The sequence below is a fragment of the Trichomycterus rosablanca genome, chromosome 9, assembly GCF_030014385.1.
Source record: "Trichomycterus rosablanca isolate fTriRos1 chromosome 9, fTriRos1.hap1, whole genome shotgun sequence".
In the NCBI taxonomy this organism is placed as follows: Eukaryota; Metazoa; Chordata; class Actinopteri; order Siluriformes; family Trichomycteridae; genus Trichomycterus; species Trichomycterus rosablanca.
In genome coordinates, this window is record NC_085996.1 from 528,701 (window position 1) to 546,370 (window position 17,670).

A 17,670-nucleotide genomic window follows, 5' to 3' on the forward strand; every position below is an offset into this window, starting at 1 on the left:
GTCCTAACCACAGTCCTAACCCCAGTCCTAACTCTAGCCCTAACCCTACACAACCCCTAGTCCTAACCCCAGCCCTAACCTTATAGCCCTAACCCTAACTCTAGCCCTTACCGTACACAACCCCTAGTCCTAATTCTAGCCCTAATCCTACACTAGCCCGAACCCTAGCCCTAACTTTAGCCCTACCCCTAAACCTAACCCCAGCCCCGATCTTACTGAACAGTTTATGCTGCAGCCTGAAAACTGCTGTTCAAACCTGAAGAACCAGAATCTCCACTGAGATCAGGTGCAGCGTCCCAAACTTCATACTGTATTAAACACTGAACATGATTAACACTTGGTCCTGTGAGTACTAGACAGTGGAGTAGGATGTGATCTGGGACGGAGTTCTGCTACTGGTCCAGTACGTTAATCGCTGAGCTACATTCATACGTTCATCTGTACAGTTTTGCTGGGCTGCATACTCTACATGGCCAAAAGTATCCGGACACGCTGCCACAGAGAGTGAACCAGAACACCTCGCTCGCCTCACAGTCAACATTCCGAATCATCCCGGTGCTTTTCAGCAGGGTTAAAGGTCAGCGCTCCGTGTAGTTTCCCCACACCAGACTCGCACTGTGCACAAGAGAAGCAGTTATACTGGAGGAAAAAAACGGCCTTCCCTAAACTGTTGCTACATATTTAAACACATTGAATCGATTTTTTTATTATTGATTTCATACGTCTGATAGGAACAGGTGTGTGTTTGAAATATAGAACTCAAGAGTTAGACGGGCGTCCCAATACTTTTGTCCATGCAGGACTTCTGATTCCTGTGCTAATCAAGCAGCTAATAAACACAGCTGTTGTGTGTGTAGGATGGGGGGGGTGTTGGGTTGTTTTTTTTGGGGGGTGGGGGGTGTTTGTGCGCCTCTGTTTGTCCTTTAGTCCTTTAAGCGAATTTCCTCTTGTCGCCTCCTGATGAGCTCGGACACAAAGCGGCATTCAGATGCTAATCACACACTTAGCACCAGTGCTAACGGAGACATGCTAACAAGCTAATCCGGACAGACAGCTGCCCTTCCGCTAGCCTTCATCAACAGACTCCTCCTCATCCTCCTGGTCATATCCAACTCCCGCTTGCACAACCGTGATCTGATCCGATTGCACTTTCCGACACGTGTGCAGTCTGCCGCCGCTTCTTATCACCCGTCAGTGTTGGATGAGCTCATGTGACCCCACTTTACTAGCGGAAAAGACGCCGTCCGACCCTCCCTTCATCAGCAACGTCCACATCACCTGTGTCAGTGTGGACGCCCGGCCAGGTCGGCAGCTCTAACACTCAGCGCCACCATGTGCCTGTTCTGACGTGAGTCCAGCGTCTCAGTCCACCGTTTTTAATACAACAGGCTACGCAGAGTGTACTGAGGGGACGAGGAGGCGTTTGGGATATTCGGCGTGTGTATGTGTGTGTTGTGATGTCACCGTGTCATTATGACATCATCAGAACCCAGACTCACGTGGTCGGTGAGGTTGGTGGAGGAGAAGTCGTCGTAGTCGGACTTGCAGCCGTCGCGGTCGTCGATCACCAGGTCGATGGGCATCTTCCCCTTCAGACATCTGATGTAGCGCTGACAGAAGTTATCACACAGCTCGTGCACCTGAAACCACGCCGGTCATGTGATCATGTGTTCATGTGATCATGTGTGATCACATGAGGAGAAACAAAGACGAGTGAGAACAAACCTTCTCCAGCTCCAGCAGGTGGAAACGCAGGACCTGAATCGCCTGAACCATCTGAGGAGACAAGAAAAGGAATCAGATCGATCAGTGTTATAGTCATTCATTCATTTATTCTTTATTACTTCGATTATTTATTAATTAATTAATTAATTAATTTTTATTCATTCATTCATTTATTTATTTTTATTTATTTATTCATTTGTTTATTTATTCATTCTTTAATTAATTTTATTTATTTAGTTATTTTTACTTATTTATTTATTCATTAATTTATTTTTTAATGTATTCTTTCATTTATTTATTTATTTATCTATTCTTTATTACTTCAATTATTTATTTATTTATTTTTATTCATTCATTCATTCATTTATTTATTAATTCTTTCATTTATTTATTTATTTTTATTCATTCATTTATTCAATTATTCATTTACTGTCTGTTTTACTATTGCTTTTTCCTGGTCAGGGATGCAGTGGGTACACACACACAGACACACACAGCATACACACTTAACTTGACTGCATGTCTTTTACTGTGTGAGGAAGCAACCCACACAGACACAAGGAGAACATGCAAAACTCCACACAGAAAGGACTCGGGCTGCCCAGTTGGGAAACCGAGCCACCGTCCCAGACTGAATGTAAGACTGCAGTGTGATTGTTTATACGTACCAGATTATCCAGCTCTGGGTTGGATGAGAAAAACGGTTTTTCTGCCTGAATCTGAAAAAACAATAAAAATAATGTTAGAATTTAACAGAATTTTTAGAATTTTTGAGTTTTAAGCCTCCCAGAGGCGTCATTATTGTTTTGTTTTAGAGTGAAACACCTAATGATGGTTGAAGCTCCACTGGCCTGAACACGTGAGACTCAACCTCAACCCTACTGAAGCCTTTGGGATGAATCGGAACACAGGGCACCATCGAATGTTCCCAAAAACTGTGTGGAAAAATCATCACAGTGGTAAAAGATGGGGGGGGGGGGCATTATCTGACCCCTGGAGCCCCTAGGGAGCTGAGGGCCTTTACCAGGGGCCCAAAAGTGGTTGCCTGGTGGAGATCAGAACCTGGATATCCCAGAGATCTTTGCTCTACAGATTTCTAATTTATTATTTATTAATATGATTATTAAAATAAACCTCTCACCTGTTTGGCAAACACGGCGATGTCCTCGTTAAAGGAATCGGACGAGCACACGTCTCCTCCGGCCACGCCCGGTTCTCTCGGCGTACACGTGGCTAACTCACACTTCTCGAAGACCAGCGCCAGTAACGGAAACAAGGGGTGTCTGAAACACACACACACACACACACACACACACACACACACACACAATCAGACTTTAAAAAGTGCTCCTGATTCCTCCTCCACCATACTTCACAGCCAGCACCAGGAGGTTTTTTCTACTGCTCATAGGTCCAGTTTTCTCTTATCTAGCCCATTAATGCTCTGCCACATTTGGAACCACCTTCGTTAGTGTTCCTCTCTCCACCACCCACGTCCTGGAAGGTTCTCCACTGTTCCATGAGAACCAAGCGTCTTCATAACGTTTGGAACTTGAGGTTGAGGGATGTCGAGGACTTTGGAGAACGTCCTGAACCTTCTAGACTGTTGGTGAGGATCGAACGGGGAATAAAAGTGTCCTGTTCAGGCATCAAATCCTCCATTCATAGGCTGATTGAAGTCATGTGACCACTGACAAGGTGGGAACAGGTGAGTCTTTATTACAGGAGATACACTACACGGCCAAAAGTATCCGGACGCCTGAACGTGAGCTTGTTGAACTGTGTCTGTGTGTGGGAATTTGTGCCCATTTGTACGGCTGGGTGCTGATCGATCAGTCGGTGTTCCGGTTCATCCCAGAGCTGTTGAGTGGGGCTGAACTCAGGGCTCATTGTAAATAATTTCCTTTATATGACTGATTTATTACACCTGTTAGTAACTGTTGTGGCTGAAACACATGAATTTGATCATTATAAGGGGCGTCCCAATACTTTTGATCATGTAGTGTATTACTTTCCTACAGGAACATGTCTGTGAGGATTTGGAACAGGAAGTGACCTTCCCACTCTGTTGCCACAAAGATAAAAGCATATCATTCCTATCACTGCATTATATACCTGTTAGAAATGGGTGTGGCTTAAACACCTGAACCTAAGAATTCGGAGGCGTGTCCACATACTTTTGGCTGTCATTATATGTAGAATAGTGATGATCATCGTACCCATAAATCTGATCCTTCTCCCGTTTGAGCGAGTCGTTCCCGCCGGCGCCCACGATGCCCGCCACCAGGCCGTGCGAGTTCATGTAGGGCTGGTTGGGGTGTGGTGGGTGGGCGTGGTTCAGGTGGTGGTGTACGTGGGGGTCTCCGTACACGCCGACGCCCACCCCGTCCATCACGCCGCCGTAATGCGCCAGGTCCTCATACTGAAACAGACGGAGGAAGATCGGTCATCAAACCACGCCCACGCCGGCTGAGGAGAGTCACAGACTAGCACCCACACTCTTCAGATCAAGTGTAGTCACCTGCTGCTTCTCACAGAGAGTCAAACCCTCGTTCATTTTACCTTCAATCTTAAATTTTTCTATCTGATACCATAAATACATACAAATGTTTATAATAATAATAATTTTAACAGTAATAATAATAATAATAATTAAATAATAAACTAAACTTGACGTCTGTTTATTATATCCTGAAAACAATCTGAACCGTGGACTCATCTGACCACAGCACACGTGTCCACTGTCTCTTGGTCCATCTGAGATGAGCTTGGGCCCAGAGAACTCTCCAGCGCATCTGCATAGAATTGATGTACGACTCTCTCTGTGTGTAATAGAGTTTCAGGTCGTGTTTCCTGATGCAGCGGCGGCCTGTGTTCAGTAACAACGGTTTTCTGAAGCGCTGACGAGCCCAGGTGGCTTTATTTTTATTTATCACAGTAGCATGGCGGTTCCTCATGTAGTCCCGTCTGAGGGCTCAGGGGTCACAAACATCCTCCAGATTCTCTGCATCTTTCCACAATATCATGTACAGTAGATGGTGAAATACCTGATTTTTTTACAATATTGCAGTGAGAAATGTTCTTTTTGAACTGATTGATTCTGAACTCCTAAGGTTTGGAACACAGTGGTGAGCCACACCTCATCATGGCTTGTACAGACTGATCCTGATCCAGGTGGATCCTTTTATACCCGATCATGATTATCTCACCTGCTCACTGTGGAACCTTTCAAACATTCCATCAACTTTTCACTCTTATTCTGCCTCCGTCCCAACTCTTTTGGAGTCTGTTACAGCATCAAATTTTAACCCTGCTTCTATTTACACTCTAGAATGATGCTGATCAGTAAAACATTATAATTTTTTCTTTCTACTTTGATCAGTTAAACAAAGATTTAGGACAATGACTACATTTAGATTTTCAGTATTTAGCGGACACTTTTATCCAAAGTGACTTCCACACAGTGACAGTATACAGTCTGAGCAATTGAGGGTTAAGGGCCTTGCTCAAGGGCCCAACAGTGGCAACCTGGCTGTGATGGAGCTTGAACTGGCAACCTTCTGATTACTAGGTCTGTACCTTAACCACTAGGCTACAACATCACAGATTCTTTTTTTTACTGTCTTTTACTGAACGTCCAGACTTGTTTGAAAATGTGGTTTGTATATTATATACAATATAGTGTATAATATCATATAATATTATATATACCTGTATATATATTTGCAGACGTTTTTATTAAAAGCAGCTTACAATTGTGACTGAATACAATCGAACCAACTGAGCATTTAGGGCCTCACTCAGGGGCCCAACAGTGGCAAACTGGAAGCGTTGGGAACTTGAACCGGCAACCTTCTGTTTAATAGTAGATTAATCACTAAGCTGCCACTTCTCTATAGTATAATATTATATATAACATAATATATAACAAAAAACAGCAACAATAATAATAATAATACTCATAACAAATAAAATAAAAATAATAATGATAATAAAATAAATAATACTACAATTAAATATATAACATAATGAAATGAAATATATAATATAATAAATAATAATGTAAAATAAAAGCTATAATAGTTTGTAGATTAAATTCTTACTCTTTGCGCCATCAGCTCGCTGGAGTTTAGATTAAAGCGCGTCTGCTGCGGCTCAGGTTCCTTTTTCCTGCAGTTCAGATAGAAATAATTTGATAATCCGATATTAATCCGATATTAATCCGATAATAATCGTTAGTTAAACCGCGTTTAAATCATTACAGTGTGTGTGAATAAACCGATTAAACATCATCACGTCCATTAATGCGGCATTAAAAATATGAATGATTCTCTTCTCTGGTTTTATTAAAATTAATCCCAGAATTCTTTGATCTCGCCGCCGCGGCTCCTGCGCGCGCTCCGTCCCGCCGTCAACAAGAGGAGCGAAGGCGCGCGAGGAGGGATTTATAACGCACGTGCTGCCGGTGTGTGTGTGTGTGTGTGTGTGTTGTTCTGTATTTCTATTGAGCTGATTTACTGAAATGATTTTTGATAATAATAACAATAATAATAATAATAATAACAATAATGACAATAATAATAACTATAATAATAATAAATATAATGACAATAATAGTAATAATAAATAATAATAATGACAATATAATAATAATAAAATAATAATAATAAATAATAACAATATAATAATAATAATAATAATAATGTAATAATAATAATAACAATGTAATAATAATAATAATAATAAATAATAATAACAATATAACTATAACTATAATAATAATTATATTAATGTATTTCCTGTGTGATATCACTTATTTTTTGCGGTTGTGATTCAGAATGTTGTGAAATAAATCAGTTATTATTTTAATGTGATAAATGCGGTTCGTTTCTGTGGGTTTGATGGGATGAATGTTGGTGGAATAATGAGATGAAACGGAACGTCGCCGTGATTGATGAGCTGAAGCTTCATTTCCATGATAAATAATAAAGAAAAATCTAATTTATCCGATCCGAAAACGTGTTTAATCACATTTACATGATTTAAATCTTCATCTGCTGATCATTTATCACTAAATTCTGCTTTTATCACATGAGATGATTTATAGAAATAATAAAAATGATTTTGTTCTGATGATTGAGGGAGAAATGACTTTTGGTAAATTTCGTTCAGCTGCTGTTGTGAATAAAACACAATTTACTTCTATAAATCTATAAATATTTTATTTTATTTATTTAGAACAGTGTTATTAAAACATCCACATTTATTCTGATAAAATTACAACGCAGGAAAATATATAAAATAGCTCTAAAAATCATTTGCTGGACCTTTTTGTGTACATCGTTAATAAAGAATAAAAATAATACATATTAAATATTATTTCAAATTAAAAACATCTCTAGAAAAATATAGATTATTATAGATATTATAGAAGTTATTGCATTTATTTTTAAACGCGATATTTATCCGATTTTATCGTCCGCTGTGTAAAAATAAAATAATGAAATTTTAAATCTAATTATTATAAAGGATTATTTTACCTTCTTATATCCTATACAGCTGTAAACAATTATTAAAGAGAAAAGTATTTTATTCGGATTAACGTATTGTATACAGTGTGTAAAATGTAAGTAAGATTATGGTAAAATTTACACACTGACGCCACCTACAGGACAACAAGAATCAGAGCGAAAAAATCCAGCCGATAAAAACATAAAGGATGAACCTGAATCATAAATCAGTAATAAAATCATCTGAGCAGTTTTCTGGGGTGTGAGGATGATTACTGGACTAGTAATCATGTGGTTGCTGGTTCAAGCCTCACCACTGAAACGGTTGGGCCCCTGAGTAAGGCCCCTAACCCTCAGTTGCTTGAATTGTATTCAGTCGCTTTGAATAAAAGCTTCTGCTAAATGCTGCAAATATAAATAATCTGGTGTTTGTAACGGGGTGATGAGGGTCTCAGAGGGGTCAGATAGAAAAAATACAACAACAAACCTAATAAATGGAAATAAAGAGTCAGTTCTGCACTGGTTACAGACCTGACTTCCCTGAACCCAGTATGAGAGCTGGAACCAGAACTGAAATTAGTGCTGCCACAACCTCCTTAGGGGGGAAAAACAAAAATCAGCGGAGAGGAAACCAGAGAATCCGGAGGAAAACTCACACGGTAAAACATGGTATATTTGGATGTTTTGATCTGATTTAACTGGTGAGTGAAAATTATAAATCAGTCATACAGCGCCCTCCAGGGGTAAAGGAGAAACACTACAGTGAGGGGAACACTTGATAGAAGAGCTATTTATTTATTTATTATAATTATAACGTGATGTTTTACACTTTGGTTCCATTCATGACAGGACAGGTAGTTACTGCTTACACAACATTCATCAGTTCAGGTTTAATATCAAACACAGTCAGGAACTATTTAGTGTCTCCAGTTCACCTCACTTACACGCATCTGTAGTGTGGGAGGAAACCGGAGCTCCCGGAGGAAACCTATGCAAACTCCACATAGAAAGGACCCGGACTGCCCCACCTGGGGATCGAACCCAGGACCTTCTTGCTGTGAGGCGACAGTGCTACCCACCGAGCCACTTGATAGAAGAGTAAAACAGGGTCATAACTTTTCTAACCGTTTATCCAAATAGGGTGACGGGTAGGGCTGGAGCCTACCCCAGCTTTTCAATGGGCGCAAGGCACACAGTAACACCCTGGACGGGGCGCCAGTCCATCGCAGGGCACTCACACACACACCCATTCACCTATAGGGCAATTCAGTGCCTCCAATTAACCTGACTGCATGTTTTTTGGACTGCGGGAGGAAACCGGAGCTCCCGGAGGAAACCCACGCAGACACGGGGAGAACATGCAAACACGCCCCACCTGGTGCTACCCACCAAGCCACCCGAAAGAAGACTAAAACAGGGTCATTAACCTTTCATTAAAATTCATTTACAATATAAAATAATATTAAATATTTTTTTCATAAATTGAGTAAACAAAAATGGACAAGCGCCCTGTCCACTAGGTTACATGGCAAGCTGTAGCCTAGTGGTTAAGGTACTGGACTAGTAATCAGAAGGTTACTGATTCAAGCCCCACCACTAAAAGGTTGCAGCTGTTGGACCCTTGAGCAAGGCTCTTAACCCTCAATTGCTCAGACTGTTAATCTCAACTATCGGCACACAGGAGCTTTGTGTAAACACAGTGTAGTTGAAGCATGTTCTCTCTTCCATTTTATTCTCTTATTTGTAGTGTTTAGTGATCAATGTGCTATCATTCATCCCTTTTTTACTGGGGTATAAATATGAGGTGAGACATTCATTAAAGCGGTGAAGATCAGAGACACACAGATGAAACCAGACTGAAGCTTTATGAGCTTCATAAATCAGGTAAAAATGTTCAGTAATTTTGTACCTGCAGTAACGAAGAAGCTCGAATCAACCTCAGCCGGAACGAACCTGCCTGGATGAGGACGCAGGTGTGTTTCACCCACACACATGGTGAGGTGGATGGTTAGAGAGGCAATAAACGTGTCCAGGGATCAGGACCAGAGATGTGGCGAAATGTCAGATTTGTAATTTAGTGCCACTTCCACGCCAACCAATACATGTGAAGACCAGCAGCCACTTCTGATGGGTCACGCTGTCCAATCAGGAAACAGTATTCACCAGGTTGCAGTAATGTGTCCCATCCACAAGGTGGCACAACATACAAGAGGTTCATCCATTAATGACTTTATTTTAGGTTCTCATTCCTGTAGCCTCTCAGAAACACCTGTACAGGACGTGTGATTCAATGCTGTCCTAATATTTATCGATTATCGTTGACGTTCTTTGATATATTCAACCACTGATGCATTAACAAGTTCGTTCAGCTCTGAGTTTTTACAATCTAACCAACCATTTGATTATTAAGGGCCTCGCTCAGGGACCCAGCAGTGGCGACCTGACAGACGTGGGGCTTCAACCCACAGGTTACAAAACACAATACCCCAACCACCACCATTACACCCACACAGGTCTGATAACTGGGGATCAGAGTTTGAGGCCCCTTGAGGCCCCCAACAGTGAACACAAGAGCTAAAACTCAGTGTGGACCCTAAAGAGAAGCCCAATACTCTCCACCGAGGGTCGGTGTGGCTTCAGGTCTTCAGGAGCTTCACATGATCAGACCTTTGAAGACCAAACCCGACTGACTGACCAGGTGAACTCAGGTGTGCTCATGTTTGGTCGATATAAGACTGGACGCCCTGGTCCCCCTTCCCTCCCCCCTGGTTTCGCCCCCTGTTTTCGCCCCCTGGTTTTGCCCCCTGGTTTAACGTTTCTTATCGTTTTTTGGCTGCTAATTTCTAGACGTGTATTTTTATAGTTCCAGTCCGTAGTCACATCCAGCATGTTTGCAAATCAAAGCAGAATTATGAAATGTGTGGATTTGAATAACTGGAGGCAGAACTCGCTAAACCCGCTGGAGAAGAAAACACTGGAATGGGAGAGTTGTTGAGAGAATAGAACCTGGAAGAGTGCAGCTGCATGAATGTTACTGCACCACACCACTCACTTTACATCAGAGAAAATAATGATTATTATTATGAACAAAAACAATATAATAATTATTTATAATAATAATAATTAATAACAAATAATAACATAATAATAATTACAATAAATAATATTAATAATTAAAGTAAAAATATTGATAACATTAATAAACTATATATACTGTATATATAGATAGATAGATAGATAGATAGATAGATAGATAGATAGATAGATAGATAGATGATAGATAGATAGATAGATAGATAGATAGATAGATAGATAGATAGATAGATAGATAGATAGATAGATAGATATTAGGGATGTAACGATACACTCTACCCACGATGCGATACGATTCACGATACTGGGTTCACGATACGATTTTCCCCCGATTTTTTAAAACTAAATGAAATTGAAGACAAAATATGACGTTTCCTTTTATTACTTCTATTTAAAATAAAATACTGTATTTGTGCTTATATTTAATTCATCTAAAAAATGAATGTCTTTTTATTTATTAGATAGGTGCAAACTATGCAAAATAAATGCTACACATTCCCCTTATTCTGTAATAAAATATATAGCACCAGCGCCCTCTGCTGTTTAAAGTGAATATATATATAACCCAAACCCAAACCCTAACCCTAACCCAAACCCAAACCCTAACCCTAATCTCACCCACTAAGAGGACGAGTTATGAGCTGTGATGATGCTGTTTGGTCTCCAGCCTTTAATCCTTGAACGATTATGAAGGATTTTGAAAATGTGAGTCCGTCAGAGGGACCCTCGTAACCCCGGGGCAGTTAAAGACAGTTTGCCTAAAGAAACTGGTCAAAATGGAACCACAATGCTGCATGAAGTGACATTAATATAAGGTAGGGTCTGAATACTGTCCCCCTCTAATATACACTAAATGGTCAGAAGTATTGGGACACCCATCCTAATGATTGAGTTCACATATTCTACACCTGTTCCTATAAGATGAACAAAATCAATGATGTAAAATAATAACACGCCTCCAACTGTGTCTCAACAGCTTGGGGAAGGTCAGTTTCCTTTCTCTTACTGTGACTCTCTTGTGCACAATCAAGTTTGATGTGAAAAGCACCGGGATGATTCGGAATGTTGACTGTGAGGTGAGTGAGATGTTCTTGTTCAACATGAATGGGCATAAATTCCCACAGGCACAGTCTTCCACAAAGTCTAGTGGAAGTCTTTTCAAAAGAGTAAAGCCTGGCACTACTTTTATAAAGTAGGGGTGTTGGTGCCACCTTATTAATGCCCGTGGTTTTGGAATAGGGTGCTCGATAAGCTCACTGTAGGGTGTCCAGATACTTTTGGCCACCAAAAATGTTAATGTTTTATGCTTATAAATACCTACTTTTATTGTGTGAGTTAGATTTGATGGTTTTATTTCAGAATACGTTTGTAAATAATAAAGAAATAAATCCTGAATGGTTGTAAATCCCCCTGTAATGTTCCAGAATCCTCTGGAATTATCTTTCTCTCCTTGTTCTGTTTTTTTCTGGAGTTTTCGGTTATAGCGTTTTGGCTGCGTGTCGTTAAAATGCTGAATATTTATAAAACTAATGTATTCATCAGACCTGATCCAGAAGCAAATCAGATCCCTGCAGCTCATGTGAGACGTGACCTCCTCCCAGAAGTTCTGCTATAAATGTTGGTGGAGACGTTCTGGAGGCAGTGAGGAACGTACACAGAGTAAGAACCGGCTTCTCTAAGCATCGCTAAAATCGCAGATCAAACATGGACGTTTTCGTCGGCTGTTGGAAACTGGTCAAGCAGGACAACTACGATGCATACCTGAAAGCTCTGGGTACTACTGATCCACCTCACTGATCCTCCTTCTTCTCACCGAGGAACCATGAGCAGGTTGTTCTGATCAGACGTGTGATTTTGTTTTATTTCTATACAGGTGTTGGTGATAAACCAAGAGACGTGGAAAAATCGGCCACCAAGGTGCTGAAGATCCAGCTGGAGAAAGATCTGGTGGTGATCAACAACAGGACCAACGAGGAGTTCTCAGAAATCTGGTTTAAACTGGGCGAGGTCTTCCTGCACGACACCCTGCACAGCAGACAGTGCAAAGTAAGAACCCCGAACGTTCCTCACAAACTGAGGAGGCTGTAAAGTGAGATATTTTATTGATTAAAGTGCTGATGGTGAGAATTATAGTCAGTTATTTTTATTCCTTTATATTTTACTATTATATTATGATATTGAACTTCTTTTAGATTAGTTGTAATTCTAAGCCTAAACTTGCTTTCTAAATGTTTGGGTAATTTAAACCAAACATTTTGTCCATTGAGGTGTTAGAAATTATTGTTGTAAGTGCAGTTTGTTGCTGGGAAATATGTTTTAGAAAAACTTTATTATATAATTAATTGGTCACCAGGGTAATCACAGTGAATGACTTGTTAAAAACAAGAAATTAAATGCATGTTACATACCATAAGGTCAGTTGTAGCCTAGCGGTTAAGGTACTGGACTAGTAATCGAAAGGTCACTGGTTCAACACCCACCACTGTCAGGTTGCTGCTGTTGGGCCCTTGAGTGAGGCCCTTAAACCTCAATTGCTTAGACAGTATATACTGTCACAGTACTGTAAGTCACTTTGGATAAAAGCATCTGCTAAATGCTGTAAATGTACTAATGAAGAGGAGCATAAATATTAATATTTTATTCTGTATTTTTTCTATATTGGAAGCATCAGTTGGTTTACATACAAACTCATTGCCAAAAAAGTTGGGACAGAAAATAAAATGTAAATATAAACAGAATGCTGTACAACATATATACACTATGCGGCCAAAAATATTCAGACCATTTTAAGTGACCTCTATGTGATCTTTTCAAGAACAACAGCTGCTCTTCTGAGAAGCTTCTCACAACAGTTTGAAGTGTGTCTGTGTATGGGAATTTGTGCCCTTTCATTCAAAAGATGGCACCGTATGTATGGGTGAGCACTGACGTCGATGTTCCAGTTCATTCCACAGCTGTTGGCTCTGTGCAGACCAACGGAGTCTCTTTAAAGCAAGCTTTTCTTGCACAGGGGCACAGTCATGCTGGAACAGGAAAGGACCTTCCCTAAACTATTGCTGCAAAATTAGAAGAATATCATTCCCTTAATATAACTGATTTATTACACCTGTTAGCGACTGTTGTGACTTAAACATGGCACTGCCGGTGTAAACACAGGGCGACAAATGATCATCGATTCGGGCGACAAGAGGCGAAAACTTGCTGCTGGTCTGTTTGCAGGGTTAAACTTTGTCATGATGCCGACTCCGCCCACCTCACATCGCCATGGTTTACACTGCCCCCCTGTGGTCAGAAACCGTCAGCTCTCGTTGAGAGTGAATGATAGCCGGTCGCTTGGTGGCGTTTTTGAGGTAGGTGAAGTTACCAGGCTGATCATGGGCGTGTTTCTCTGTTTTCTAGACGAGTTATAAGCTGGAGGGTAACAAGCTCGTTCACACCCATCAGTGGGACGGAAAGGAAGCGAAGATCGTCTATGAGATCAAGGACAAGAGTCTGATCTCGGTGAGAACATGCTCCATTAACATCCATCAGATGTGGTGACGTGATGAACGTTGGTTTATTGATGCTTCTGATATTATGCCTCTTCCAGACCTTAACGTTTAAAGACGTCAAAGCCGTCAACACTTACGAGAAGATCTGAAAGGATGGACATCCCATAATTCCATCCGGCCTTTCTATCAGTGACCAGAGGAAGGACGATGAAGGTTGAGACATGTTCACCCCATGTTCACCCAAAATATCTTACAATGCTTTATTAACCATCCATTAATCATCAATAAAGAATTCTACAAGATATTTATTGCTCATGTGACATCTTTTTTACCACCACAAACATTCAAAACATGTATTTTATGGTTTGGGACACGGGTTGAATTCCCAGCTGTGCTATCAGCCTGTCGAGCATCTACATACTGACATGACTAGCTCTGTCTTTGGGAAGCGAGGGGTGTTTGAGGCCCCACAGTGGATTGGCATTGACAGTTAGGTGGACATCTGACCACAAGCCTGTTGGTCATCCAGAACCGAGAGTTGGAGGAGAATTTCAAAATATTTAGGCCCATTTGGTCAAAGTGCATGTGTGAGGTCAGCTACTGATGTTTTGCAAGAGGGCCCGACTCACATTTTACTTTCTAATTCATCTCAAAGCTGTTAAATGGCTTTCAGACTGGAGCTTCTCCACAGCAAACTCATCAGACCAAACCAGGTCCTTATAGAGCTTGATTTGTGCACAGGGGCACAGCCAGGTTGGAACTGGAAGGGGCCTTCCCTAAACTGTTGCTGCAAAGTTGACAGCATATAGTTTATATGCTAATAGTTATTTAATGTCTGGGTCACTGAAGTGTTGGTGTTAGCAATTTGAAGCTGATAGGGCTGCATTAATAAATAAATAATAAAAAATAGATAAAAACACAGTAAATAAATAAAAGTCTGATCACAAAAGAATAAAGACGTGATGTGTAGAGATGAAACATCAGACTTCTTTATCCAAATGTTTTACTCAATTTCCAAAAACACCAGAAGGCGACATGCAAACCACCACGAGAAGCCAACACTAATTATTATGGAAATATCCCGAAGAGACGTAGGAGGAAAAAAAAACCAACCAGAACCATGTGGAACTTCTTCCTAGACCAACGGAGCAGCAAACTATTTAAATCTGTACACCATGTGTCCAAAAGTATGTGGACACCAGACCATGAGACTGTTGGACACTTCATTCCAAAACCATGGGCAGTAATATAAAGTTGTCGCCTTATTTCCGGCTCTAACAGCTTCTTCTACTTCTGAAAAGGCTGAACCAGAACACCAACTGATCAATCAGCACCCAGCCTGTCATCTTTTGACTAAATGGGCACAAATTCCCACACACAGACACACCTCAGAGTCTTGTATAAAGCTTCTTGGAGCTTCTGAGGTCTAAAATAATCATTTAATACAGTTTGTTTTTGAAACTGGACATCCGACAAGCTTAGGGTCAGGTGTCCAAATACTTTTGGCCATGTAACATAGAATAGATAGAATAGAACATTATTGTCACTTGTAATTGCAACAGGTACAGTTACAGTGAAATTAGCCATCAACCCGTCCAGAACATTCAATATGACAAGGGGGGCGGGGGAGACAGAACGGGAAGACAGGATAAGAAACAAGAAATGGTAACACATTGGGAGAGCAGGAGAAAAAAAAAACCCGCAACCAGATTGTGCTCCCTGAGGAGCACACTATGGTAACACGAAAAAAAGCCCCTTACAGCACACAAGCACATGTAAACATAAAAACATAACATAGTCACACAACAAGCCACGGGTTAGGGATGTGGGGATAGGAAAAGTAACCAACTATGACAAGCAGCCATCCGGCGATTCGCAGCCATATACCAGCGCGCACTGCAGACCCGTCCTGCCGTCCTGGGATTAAGCTAAGAGTGGAGACGTTGGGTTGGGGGTTGGGAAAAGTTCTGTCAGCTCTTCATTCCTGTAAGCAAAAAAGTCTGTACAAAGTTCGCGATAAGATGGCGTTTTACAGCAGTTGCTACCCAGAATGAAAAACAGTCAGAGAGCAGGGGAGGGTAGGGACGAGATGACCCGTAGCAACAGATCCTCTGGAGGAATTTCCTTATCAGCAAGGCCGAAGCTGATAACAGGGGAAGCCAAAGAGCAGAAATGACTTGTTTTTTAATCTGAGCACGAGTACAATTTCTTTAACACATGCTCTCAGATTGAGTCAGTCTCTGGTTCAAACCGTTCTGCAAAGCCGTTAGTTTCTCCAAGATGAAATCCATATTGCGATTTATAGTCACAGTCTGAGTTCCAACGGCTCTGCCCATCATATCAATCAAATTGGGCAGTTTCTGGGGACCTTTGACAACTGACCCAACTCTTTTAATTTCCCGATACAGCAGGGTAAAGCCTAATCCAAACAGCAAAAACCCCACAATCAAAGTTCCGAATAGATAAACATCCTCTACGTCCTCCAACGAAAGAGGTGCCAGGCACACGACCCTCCACTTCTCCCATGAGTCCATCGCGTATCCCGCCATCTGCGTTCCGCCGGGGCATGTGGGTTCCCCCGAACCCGAACTTCTCGATGAGAAGATGGTGTTAATAGCATTCAGAGACCATTTAACCAATTCCATAATTTGTTCTTTGAAGAGCTGTGCTAAGAGAATCCCTGTAGAGTAGAGTAGACGAGACAAGACGATACAGGAAAAGCCAAGCAGGGAAGATAAGGGAGGAGAGAGAAGTGCGACCGCCTTCCACGAGAGCAACGACTAGATAGCGTATGTTAGGACTACACACTCTGGTAGAATGTAATAAATTATAAATAAATAGCGTGTTTTCTGGAATCTGACCAACAGAAATGAAGCTATAAAGTGAATTATGTTCATTTTTATGATACATTTGGTGGCTACCAAGTAATGAAAGTGCTATTATAGCCGTGTAGCATCTAAAATGAAATATAATATTACCCACTGACTATAAATTATTAAATAAAAATGTAGGAACTATTTACAATTAGTCAGGATTCTGAATTAGAACACTATAATGTTTTTAATAATGTAGTTTATACTAGTTTTATGTATTGTTTATGGTGCTGTTAGCTTGTTTAGCCGACTGCAACTCCAGTCAGATAAAGCAGATTATCAACAGACTAATAATGAATAAAACTGCGTGTTCATCAAGTCTGACTTTCATTTTAATCCCCACATTCGTTTTAAATTGTAAAATTGTACTTATGAGGCTAAACAGCCAAAACAAATTCCCAAAACACACGTATGTTATGGCTAGTTTGCTAAATGAAGCACTGCAGGAGGATCACGCCCAATTCCGATTTGACACAAACGCAGTTTTTTAAGTTTAAATAAGATTTAGGAGCGGGTTTGATTAAAATGTGAGAGTAAGAAACTATAAATGTGTTAAAAGTATATTTTACCACAAGGTGGCGAACCAACACAACATGAGGATGTGTACCATAAACGCGAATCTACGTGCAGTTACTATTTACTGACTGCAGGTGGCAGCAGATTAAACACAACACAGGAGCTTCATGATAAAGAGGAGTGAGGTCCAGCTGTAGCCCTGCAAGGAAACGTTCTTCTAGATAAAACATCTAACTGGACAAAGTGTGTGGCTGGGCAAAACCTTTTAGGTAGGCATAGTTTGTGGCTGGACAAAACCTCTAGCTGGACAAAGTCTGTGGCTGAACAAAACCTGTGGCTGGACGTCTGTAACGAAAACAAAACGTCTGTCTGGACAAAGTCTGTAGCTGGACAAACCCTTTGACTGGGCAAAATCTTTTGAGTAGGCACAGTTTGTGACTGGACAAAGCCTCTTGCTGGACA

The 17,670-nt window shown here is 40.8% G+C and overlaps 2 protein-coding genes across 4 annotated transcripts in view; one reads left to right on the forward strand and one right to left on the reverse strand.

Annotated features, from left to right (window-relative positions):
- The window catches only part of meis2b (Meis homeobox 2b), a 22,221-nt gene extending 12,997 nt beyond the window's left edge, over positions 1 to 9,224 (reverse strand). For 2 of the 3 annotated variants that reach the window (XM_063002556.1, XM_063002557.1), the window contains exons 1-6: positions 5,829 to 5,890; positions 3,945 to 4,147; positions 2,867 to 3,008; positions 2,394 to 2,444; positions 1,726 to 1,776; positions 1,500 to 1,640 (exon numbers count right to left, since the gene is read on the reverse strand). In XM_063002556.1, the coding sequence (XP_062858626.1) occupies positions 1,500 to 1,640; positions 1,726 to 1,776; positions 2,394 to 2,444; positions 2,867 to 3,008; positions 3,945 to 4,147; positions 5,829 to 5,840 (600 nt within the window). In that variant the 5' untranslated portion in view covers positions 5,841 to 5,890. Of the gene's footprint in view, positions 1 to 1,499; positions 1,641 to 1,725; positions 1,777 to 2,393; positions 2,445 to 2,866; positions 3,009 to 3,944; positions 4,148 to 5,828; positions 5,891 to 9,144 lie in introns of those variants that run through there. The other variant, XM_063002558.1, reaches the window with a different exon arrangement.
- Positions 9,225 to 12,029: 2,805 nt separating this feature from the next.
- Positions 12,030 to 14,109, forward strand: LOC134320920 (fatty acid-binding protein, brain-like). Its single transcript, XM_063002559.1, has 4 exons — positions 12,030 to 12,102; positions 12,202 to 12,374; positions 13,728 to 13,829; positions 13,918 to 14,109. Exons 1-4 carry the CDS (start codon positions 12,033 to 12,035, stop codon positions 13,966 to 13,968), a joined length of 396 nt encoding a protein of 131 aa, XP_062858629.1. The 5' UTR covers positions 12,030 to 12,032; the 3' UTR covers positions 13,969 to 14,109.
- The last annotated feature ends 3,561 nt before the right edge of the window (positions 14,110 to 17,670 follow it).